This window comes from Raphanus sativus, chromosome 7 (assembly GCF_000801105.2).
Source record: "Raphanus sativus cultivar WK10039 chromosome 7, ASM80110v3, whole genome shotgun sequence".
In the NCBI taxonomy this organism is placed as follows: Eukaryota; Viridiplantae; Streptophyta; class Magnoliopsida; order Brassicales; family Brassicaceae; genus Raphanus; species Raphanus sativus.
Window position 1 is genome coordinate 16,726,665 of NC_079517.1, and position 11,235 is coordinate 16,737,899.

At 33.8% G+C, this 11,235-nt stretch overlaps 1 protein-coding gene across 1 annotated transcript; it reads left to right on the top strand.

Annotated features, from left to right (window-relative positions):
• Positions 1 to 5,336: 5,336 nt before the first annotated feature.
• LOC108831869 (MATH domain and coiled-coil domain-containing protein At3g58440-like) lies at positions 5,337 to 11,235 on the top strand. The gene is made up of 5 exons (XM_056991390.1): positions 5,337 to 5,380; positions 9,439 to 9,561; positions 9,631 to 9,791; positions 9,876 to 10,588; positions 10,745 to 11,235. Exons 1-5 carry the CDS (start codon positions 5,337 to 5,339, stop codon positions 11,153 to 11,155), a joined length of 1,452 nt encoding a protein of 483 aa, XP_056847370.1. The 3' UTR covers positions 11,156 to 11,235.

Genomic DNA, 11,235 nt, shown 5'->3' on the forward strand with positions numbered 1-11,235 from the left:
AGGATGCATAGATGCTGTGGAGCACTTGTGCAATGCATTTCTGTGGAGTGGAGGACCAGACTCAGCCAGAGGAGCAAAGGTTTCGTGGGAGTCCGTTTGCACCCCCAAATCCGCGGGTGGTCTCGGTCTGCGCAGATTAGAAGCTTCTAATATTGTCTTCGGTTTGAAGCTCATCTGGTTACTCTTTGCAGCGACCGGATCGTTATGGGTAGCCTGGATCAGTGAACATTTAATAGCTGATGATGAGTCTATTTGGACCATGAATTTTGATAACTCTGGATCTTCTATTTGGAGGAGGTTGATGAAACTCAGGTCTGTCGCTAGGCCTTTCGTCTTCTGTCAGATAAACTCCGGCTCTGAGGCCTTCTTCTGGCACGATGATTGGACCGGTCTTGGCTCGTTGAGCTCCATATCAGGGCCAGATGGTCCTCGTGTATTAGGCATTTTATCTACAGCCCGCGTCTCGGAAGTTATCTCAGGGGATTCTTGGCTTCTACCAAGAGGTCGTCATCCGATTATTCAGCTTATTAAAGCTTGTCTTCCCATCAGTCCTCCTGCCCTGTCGCCGGATATTGCTGATACCTTCCTTTGGAGGAACAGTCCCGATTCAGAACCCGGTCGTTTTTCTGCCTCAAAGACATGGGAGACCTTATATCCATCTCCTCCTTCTGTCCCTTGGAACAAGACAATTTGGTTCAAAACCAGAATTCCCAAGCATGCCTTTCTTTCGTGGGTGGCAACTCTAAATAGACTCCCAACGAGAGACAGGTTGCAGCAGTGGGGAATGAATGTTGCTTCAACTTGTCTTCTTTGTACTGTCTTTGATGAGAGCAGAGATCACATTTTCTTTGACTGCTCATATTCACAAGAGGTCTGGACCAGATTCTTTGTTGCGCCAGCTTTCTCACCTCCACAAAGTTTTGACAGCATCATCGCTTGGTTACCTTCCGCAGCAGGTAACACGAAGGTCAGGGATATTTGTCACTTGTTATTTCAAGCTATTTTATATGTGCTGTGGAAGGAAAGAAATGGGAGATTGCATACTTCAACTACAAAGCCATCAAGGGTCCTCATCAAAGAGATCAGTGTTATTATTAAAGCAAAGTTGTTTGGTTTGGATCGTGCGAGAGGGGTCTCTCGGCACCGACGATTACAGCACTCTTCAACATCTCACGACTCTTATCTTCAACTATGGTTTCACCACTTCAACTCCTAGCGGAAGTCTCAATCAAGGAAATCGTCGTAACTGCAGCCCTGCTTCACATGTGTTTCTTATAATTAAAGTTTGCCTCCAATCTGTTGTCTTTTAAATTATTTGCTTCAGTTCTTGTTCAAAACAATGTCCTTCTTAGAGATGGAATAAAGAAATGGAGTACTTGCAAAAAAAAAAAAAAATATGCTATCTCTTGTCTATAGATATAAATTTGGTAAGGTACGTTAGAATTTTTTCAATAGATAAATTTTGGTTTATAAAATCTGAAGGTGAAAGGTTAGATTTTGATTGAACTATTTTACACATAAAATTATATTCAAATTCATTGAAAATCTTTAGTCAAATGGATTGTAAAATTTTATCAAACATAAATAAGAGAATTGAAATATTGTATTCAAATTTTTAATTGAACAACAATGGATTTCAGATTCTTTTGATGAAAATATTATGAATGCAAGAACCAACAACATTAGAGTTTAAAATTTCTTAACAAAAGTATTTTAAAATCTCTTATGTGGCATACTTATATTATGAAATCTCTTATGCCACATAAAATCTCTTACGTGGCATACTTATATTATGTCATTCTTACAACTCAAAATATTGTTGATTAATTTTGTTTAGGTGTGTGATCCATATGATCATATATTATCGACAACGAATTCTCAATCCATATATAACAGTATATTTAACAAAATATTATAATTTTTGTGTTATATGATTGCGAAACTTTGGCGTTAACAAATGTAAGTGTACATGATTTTAAAAGATCTCTGACATTAGTGTTTGTTAAACTTGAAGCCATATTCTTAGCTGCAGCTCTTTTCTCTTAAGAAAAAGACTTTAGTTGGGAAGAATATGTTTTTGATGGCTGTGTTTATGTTAAATATAGAGATGGAGACTTCTTGGCTGTCAAGGAAGTTTCACTACTTGAACAAGGAAGTCAAGCACAAGAATGCATACAACAACTCGAGGGGGTGGGATATGCATGGCCTAGCTGATACGATCGTATCAGGTTGCTAATCGTCCACATTTGGTTTTCATTTGTTTTCAGGAGATTGCACTACTCAGTCAGCTGCAGCATCAGAATATAGTGAGATATCGTGGTACTGCCAATGTATGATCCGGTTCTGCCTTTCATGTTGCCAGTTGCAGCTTCCTATGCATTTCTTTGCTCAATCAAAAACTTGTAATATATAACGCTTTAGCTGTTTGCAGGATGGGTCGAATTTGTACATCTTCCTTGAGCTTGTATCCCAAGGGTCCCTTTTAAAAGTCTACCAAAGATACAAGCTTACTGACTCTGTAGTGTCCATGTACACAAGGCAAATTCTTGAGGGCTTGAAATATCTCCACGGTGAAGGTTTTATTCACCGGTAAGACTGGTTGAAACTTTTCACCACCGTTTTTCGACAAACTCCTTGCATTTCCTGTTTCTCTTACTTTTCTCATCTGATGCGACAAAGAGACATCAAATGTGCAAATATATTGGTGGATGCCTGTGGAGCTGTTAAGCTTGCAGATTTTGGATTGGCAAAGGTTTTTATTTTAAAGATGTTTATATCTATTTTGCAATTAAGTAATAACTTGGTACATCGCTTACCCCCTTTCTTGATACTCGTGCTGTTTTGTTTTTTAGGTGTCAAAACTGAACGATATTAAGTCCTGCAAGGGAACTCCCTTCTGGATGGCTCCAGAGGTATACTTTCTATTCTTGATTATGTGAACAACATATGGAGTTTCAACATAATTGTGGGATCTCAGACCCATTTTTTCCGCTAATGCTATGATATGTGGTTGATAAAATCAACCCAACCCCGGTTTATATGTCCCATATGTATTTGATCAATCCGGATTTAGTTTTAATTTTCGTTTATTTCAGTTAATTGTTATGATTCGGCTTTCACTGTACTTTAGGCAGTACTTGTATGGTTGAGTCTGAACGGAACATAACAATTTAATCAGGTTATTAACCCGAAGAGTACTGGTGGGTATGGAAATTCAGCGGATATATGGAGCCTTGGATGCACAGTCCTGGAAATGCTTACTGGTCATATCCCCTACTGCGATCTATCCCCAGTAATTCTTTAAGATTCCCAAACTTTCTTTTATAAAATAGGAAAAATTCTCGCTCAACTTTTTAGCTATTCTGAAAAATCTGAATCATATAAACTAAACTAAGCCAGCAAACCTTAGTTAGAAAAATAATTTTGTAAAGCACAATTTTTAATTCTTTAAGAGGCTGATATTTTTATTTTTATTTACTCAAACAACATACTCACATATATTTAAAAACTCTCTCTATATATATTAAAATAATATACATAAGTTAATATGGCTTATGAGATTTTTATAAATATATTATATACATCATAATTATACTAACATAGAAAGATAAGAAATTGGTATAATATCTACACTACTATTTTCGAAATGATTTTTCGCATCCGAGATCTCACGTTAAAAGTTAGAGTGACTAGAATCATTGATATTCTTAACAAATAATTAATTTTATAATTTAAAAGAAATTATATATATTTTCTAAAACTTAATGATTATTTGGAGAATTGTTAGTTTTTATAATGGTCCTGGAAATGTTTATAGTTACATATTTTTTATAACTTGTGTAACTTTGTATAATTGTTTGTTTTGAGCATTTACTTCCATTTATAATATGAAGTGTATATGGCCAGGGCCCGCTTAAAGTTGCCCTTGGGCAAAATATTTTTTTGAGGCCTATATTTAATTAAATTTGATATTATAATTTAAATATTATCAAAAATAATAAAATTTTGAAACAAATTGAATAATTTTATTAATTTCGTTTGGACTTTTGGTGCGTCCAGGGCGGTGCACTGTTCCTCTTTGTCCACTTATGGTATGTTATTTGATTGCAATTGGTATAATTCCACCGAGGAATGACACCCAAGACTATAACTTCTAATTATTTATTATTGACAATGATTTTTTTTATTGTCCAAATATACAATATATAATTTTATTATACAACTAACAACATAATTTTATATCAACAACTTTTAGATTTATTTATATTGATTAATTAATATAAGATAATCAAAAATAAAAATTTATTTTTAAATAAAAATATAATATGTATGTGTATATATATGTATTGTGTTGTTAGCTTAAAATTTAGTAATGAAAAGTCAAAAATATATGTACTAATAAATATCTGTAATATGATTATGTTTGCATGTGTGCAAAAAAATATCTAGTTAACTAATGTTATAAATATAAATTACGTTTATATCAGCCAACAACTATTTATTAATTAAAAAAAAAAAGCTATTTATTAATAATGTTTTTATTTTTAAATAATTATACACAAATTTTATAGCCAAACCCTACTGTTATTTCGCTTAATTACATCCTAAATTTTACAGCAAAAGACTATACTATATTTGAACCATTTACTATATGTGCTTCTGTAGAGAAAACATGTAAAAACCATTTACCTTTGTTTATGGAGAATTTTTGAACATTTCATTTGATGGTCTTTTTTTGGGCTTTCCCGGCAAAATAAATTTGATGGAGAATTTTTGCAAACCCCCAGGTTCAAGCCCTCTTTAGGATCGGCAAGGGTGCGCTTCCGGACATACCTAATACACTATCACTGAACGGTCGGGATTTTATAACTAAATGTCTTATTGTGAACCCGGTAGAGCGGCCAACTGCGGCTGAGCTGCTGAACCATCAATTTGTGAGAAGGCACTTATCATTCTCAGGCTCGGACTCGGGAATTGGATCAGGATCTCGGCAGCTCCACAGAGTAGGCTAAGATATTAAATTGCCTACACTGATGTAAGCTTTTGTTTGTGTTTTCATGACACTATATAAGAATCAAGAGCTGTAGATTCTTAAATTGATATCCTAATGTATGAGATCAAGCGTAGGCAGAAGTTTGTGGGAGATCAGACCCCATAGAAACTAAACACTACTGGAGAGACTTGATATATGATTTTCCAACACACGTCCGGTTCAGTTTGGCAGTAAGAGCTAAACTGCCTGGAGGAGAAATATCCTTTAGGTTGTTTTGTAAAGTATTGAAAAAGAGTTTTTTTTTTCATTCATTCACAATGAGCAATGTTTATACAAGGTATAAATGTTACGGGATGAAATTCAGACTGTACTGTGGGCTTCACTGAGGTTCGTTCGGGTCGATCCGGTACTGATTGGATGAGAGTAACCGAGGGAAATGAGATGATACGATTTGTACCCGAAACAAAACAGAAACTTTTTATGAATTTTTATGCATCTGTCAGGAGAAAGACAATTTCTAACTATATGTGACATTCAGACTTGCTGACTTGTTACATTTAGTAACAATAAATAGTTAGTGTGGTGCAAAAGATTAATGGTGAGGATGGTGTGTGGTTTACATCAATTTTAAATAACTTTAGCAACCAGACAACGTTTTTAAATTTTTCTCAGATTGAAAGTAATGATTCTTTTTTTTTAGTTAAGTTTTAAGAGTATATTAATCATGTTCATGGTTTTTAAAATGTAAACACGGACAGCATGCATCAGAGAAATTATTGGTTTTTTTACACAGTGTAACATGGAAAGATACCATAGAGTTTATGTGTCAATACCAATAGACCAAATGTTAGTCTTTTGGACTTGAATCGCCATCAATTATTTAACATTATTAGAGTGGGATGAGTGGAATTTCTAGACTGATTATATGACGGTTACGTCAATTGCGTTAAAGAAGGAGAATCATAGACGATCCATTCTCCATCGTCAACATCAAATACAAAGAAATCCTATAAACCAGTGTTTTGACACCCGATCCGGACATTGAACCGGACGATTTACCGGGTCTCTGGATCATTGGATGAACCGTGGATGAACCGTGGTTTAGTAAATGAATTAGTTTTATTATATAATAATATATTAGTTATGAAAATAAATATATAAAAACTAAAGTTAATATTTTAAATGTTTTCAAATATAAAGTAATAGTTTGGATATGTATCTATTTTATGTTTAAAAAATTGAAAATACTTAACTTTAATTTCCATTTTTGTATTTATATTTGACATACAAAATATTAGGAAATAGTTTAAAGTATTTAAAAAAATATGTAACATAAGAGTTATGAAATCTAAAAAAAATCAAGACATAAAATTCATAATAAATTAAACTTCCAATCCAAAATTAAAACATCACTGTAATAAATTGTCAATAACAAAAATAAATTGTCAATATCATGAAGTAATATCATGAAATATTTTACATTCTACAATCTGCGTAATAAGAAAAAAAAAAAAGTTTTATTAAAAGGTAAAATATACATTTATACCATTTTGAGGTAACTAATCTAGACTTAGGATTTAGAACTAAGAGGTGGATTTTGGATATGAGTTTCAAATTTCAAAAAATAAAAAAATATTAAAATTTTCAAAACAAAAAAAAATATTTTGATCATTTTATTTTTTTGAATGTTATTTTTGTGACAAAAATTAAAAATACTATTTGAGAGAATTATCCTTTTAATCATTTACTAAAATGACATATTTGCAAATTACTCGTCGTGTTTTACTATTTGTAACTTGTGAATTATTTAAAAAATTAAATGATAATTATATGTAAGTTCTTAAAAATATTATTTATTTATTTTAGCTACTTAAACTTTGCACAATAAAATAAAAAAGCTTAATTAATTAGAATTTTAATTTAAACTTATTTTATCTATAAAGATTTTTATTTTAAATTCTCATATATTCTCATATAAAGACTTTCATCCACATTCAATTAATAAAAAGAAAAAAAAATGTTTCTATAAATAAACCAATTTTGTATAAGTCATTTATCGTTCAAAAAGTTATTCTACCAGAGTTTAAAGAATTTGTTTTGTTCAAAAGTAAAAACATATAACAAACACCGGATAACAAGCTAACAATACTAAGTGGTTATTTTTATTTTAGTATTTGATATCTGTTTTATATTTGTAAAATTTAAAATAAACGACTTAATACAAGTATTTTAAAAACCAGATCGGACCGGACGATCAGACCGTGGCTCGTTCAAGAAGCTGAGTCCGGTTTGGTTAAAGATCCGGATTTGAGAAAAACCAGTAAAACCGGTTGAAACCCGGTAAAACCGGTGAACCGGGTTAATTTTAAAACTCTGTTCTTAAAAATTAACATATAATTAAGTATTTTTATTATTACTAGCTAAAATTTAATATTATACAATTAGTGTTCAACTATCATTATTTAATTGACTTTTTATTTTCTTAAGAAATAATGTAAAAAGTATATATTTTCGACTCTCATATCTATCTTTATTTTGCAATATTCATAAAATTTGAGGTGTTAGTTGTAAAAATAAATAAATATGATAATTGTAACTGTAAATCATTTACTTATTTCAATTTCAGTTCACATAGTATTCCTTATTCAGTTTTTACTCTATATATAGTTAGATTTATGTTTGTTGTTTATTTTTAGTGAATAAAAAGAATAAAAAATGTTTTATATGTAGAAATAAAGTTTATACAGTATAAATATATAATTACATATATATTTATTTATTTTTTCGTAAATAGAAAACCTGATTGAACCGATTCAACCAGTCAACCAGTAGCTATACTGAGTCGGTGTCCGGTCCGGTTTTCAAAACATTGCTTAATACTCGTTAAGAGAACTACTTTATGTAGTTTAACGGGGCCATGAGAGATCGTTTTCTACCCTCCTCCTCATCATAGGAGTGAATCTTTCCACCAGTACTCCTCCTCATAAGAGGTACTTGTCTCCTGGTTTCAAAGCCAGTGAGCATTGTCATTTTCTTAACCATTTGATATCTTGTGTGATGGTTCGTTTGAGACCGGAAGATACAATGAGAATCATCCCAATGAGACTCGAGGTTGTGGAATATTTAACGTCACGACATACGGTGACTATTTCAAAGTCATGAAGATTTTGAAAGACGCAGTATATTTTCTATGAGGTTACTTGTGAGTGGCTCTTTTGATATCAATTTGGACACTTTATTAAACATAGATATGTTTGTGTCTCTATCTTTAGTTTGCTCTATCTTTAGTTTGCTCTGTTTTTAATTTCTCTAAAAAGATCGCACATCATATGTTTGATGGTGCTTGGATCCATGTAAACTTTTAGTTATGAATGAAAAATCTGCGGTGTTACAAAAAAAAAATGGCGGACTGTCGTAGATATATATATATATATTCATTGCTTTAGGGGGATGTATTCAATTTAGCATTTGATGTGATTTGATTTTTAATGGAGTTTTAGATGATTTTAATAAGTTGCAGAGATTTAGGTGATTTTTGTTAAACTACTCTAGAATATCACCTAAAACAATGGGAATTGAGTTTTATTTATTTTAACTAAGAAACTCCACCCAAACACCCTAAAATCACCTCAAAACTTTAAAATCCCACAACTTAAAATATTTTCAATAACAGTGGATTTCAGAGTACTTTACGAAATGTCAAGTTCAATAACAGTGGATTTTAAATGAGTTTTTAAAATTCATGTTTGAATAACAATGGATTTGTCATTTTAATACAAATCACCTGAAACTCTCAGTTGAATACATCCCCCTTAGAGTTTATTTATATATCCGAAGATAGATAAGGAAAGAATGCCTATCAGTGGTTGCACTTTCGTTAAAAAATTACTTTGGGTCGTAACTTCAGAATATCTCCATTTTAATCAAACAAAATACTAGTCAAGGTAAGTAACCAGTCTTATTTATTTTTTGAAAAATAGTAACCAGTCTTATGAGCCAAGTAATTTTGCCTACTCTGGCAAAAGCTGATTAAACTCGCTCTAAATTTTACCCAGTGAATGGCTTTGGGCTTCCTCACTTTAGTAATCTAAAATTTCGTAAACCAAACGAAACCGATTTAGCTGGATATCGAATCAAACCGAATATTTTTTCAGTTCAATTTGGTAAAAAATTGTGTGCGAACCGAACTAACCGAAAATTGAATAATATAAACCGAATGCGCAGGACTCGCTTAAATATACCAGTGATACGTAGTTTCTGCATAGATAGCTGTGAAATAGCAACGGCTAAAGACACGTTCTCTTTCTGTTGGCTAGGGTTTTCTAAATTATCTCTATCTTCTTAAACCCTGAGCCCCCCCCCCCCCCCCCCCCCCCAACACGCACTAAGTTCCTAACGGGTGTGTGTGACTCCTGTGTTGTTGTTTACGACCTTCTGGTTTTTAGGGTTCATCGGGTGTTAATGGGTGAGCAAATGGAAAAGAGATTCAGTTGGGTTTTGAAAAAGTTCTCATCTTCACAAGACGAGAAATGCTACTCTCGCCCCTTCGCCCTCGCCGGGGTCAATTGGTAACAAAGAGAAACCATTTACTAACAATTTTTGCATTTGATCTTGAGTAGGTTCTTTTTTTTGTAAAGGCGTCTTCTTGCTTATCCTAAGCGAGATAAGAAGGATGGTCACTTATCCTTGTATCTGGAGTTTGAAGATCCTACATCTCTGCCACCCGGATGGTCCAGAGACGTCAAGTTTACCCTCGCTCTCTTCACTAAAGCTTGGGGAAAATCGAGCATAGTATTGGGTACGCTCATCTTTTGTTAGCTCCTCATTATCATTACTCATTAATTAGCGCTTTGCAATATGATATTCTGTTTTGTCGTGGCAGGAGGGCAATGTTGTTTCGATGCAAAGAATAAGGCTTGGGGTTATACTAAGTTCGTGTCCCTTGCTAAACTTCATGACAAGAGTGAAGGGTTTCTGGTGAATAGCAGACTCATTATCCTCGCTGAACTACATGTACTTCCAGCCTCTCTTGTTGTACCAGAGGAAACTCTCAAGATTACTGAACCTCTTAGCAGCCAAGCTGATGATGAATCCGTTGGAAAATCTCAGAGGGATTCTTCTTGTGAAGAAACTGAGGATTCAGATGATGATGCCGTATCTGAAGAGGGTTCTGATGATGATGATGATGATGGTCCTTCTGACGATGGTTCGTTTGAAGAGGATGTGGATAATGATGATGCTTCATCTCCTTTGTCAGATGATGGAGGTGAGGATATAAGTCTTTTGAACCACTTCAGTGCCTTGGAAGAGGCTTCTCATACCATAGGGAATGATGGTATAAAGAGTAACAGTGTGACAGCTGAGACTGAGGTTTCCAATGATGATGCACCTAAAGAAGATGTCGGTGATGAGGATTCTTCATCTCTTGTTTCCAATGATAGTGGTGCTAGAAACAGAACCTCTCTAGACCAAGTGAAGTCTTTGGAGGATGCCTCCCGGACATCTGTTTCTGTGACTGATAATAGTTTGATCACGAAGATTCAAGCAACAAAGGAAACAATAACTATCAATGGCTTTGACGTTTATTCTTCTCAGGTAAGAACTGTATTCATCTTCTATTTGTATTAGTGAGAAAGCTCTAATCTGAAATTCGAATATCATTTTTTATTGCATATCTCTGGATTATGTTCTTAGGTTTCACTCTCACAATATTGTTTCCAACATAGTTTCACCTTTTTTATTGGCTAGCAGGTTGAGTCGGTGAGCTATATATTCAAAAGACACCCGGACATAGCATTAGACTTCCGTCCAAAGAACCGACAGATCAGAAGAGCTTACATGTGTGAACTCCTTAGCCTCATTGAGATGCTGTGCCAGTCACCAGAGAAGCTCTCCCAAGATGATCTGAGCAATGCTGACGACACACTGGCTGATCTGATTGATGTCGGTTTTAAGTTGGATTGGCTGATGATAAAGCTGGATGAAGTTTCTGAGAAGAAGAAGAAGAAGGAAAAGGGTAGTGAGGCTCGGCTACGAACAATGGAGGAAGAGTTGCTGAAGCTGAAGCTAATGTTCTTGGATCTTGAAACTCAAATGCAGATGGAAAAGGCTGAGGCGTTGGCTGCAATTGCTCCTCTCTCGTTCGATGATATTGTTTGCTGATTTTGCGAGGATTCTTGTAGACTTGTACATGAATCTTTTTTTCTTTCTTTTGATGTCTAGGAACAATTCTCAAGTTCATA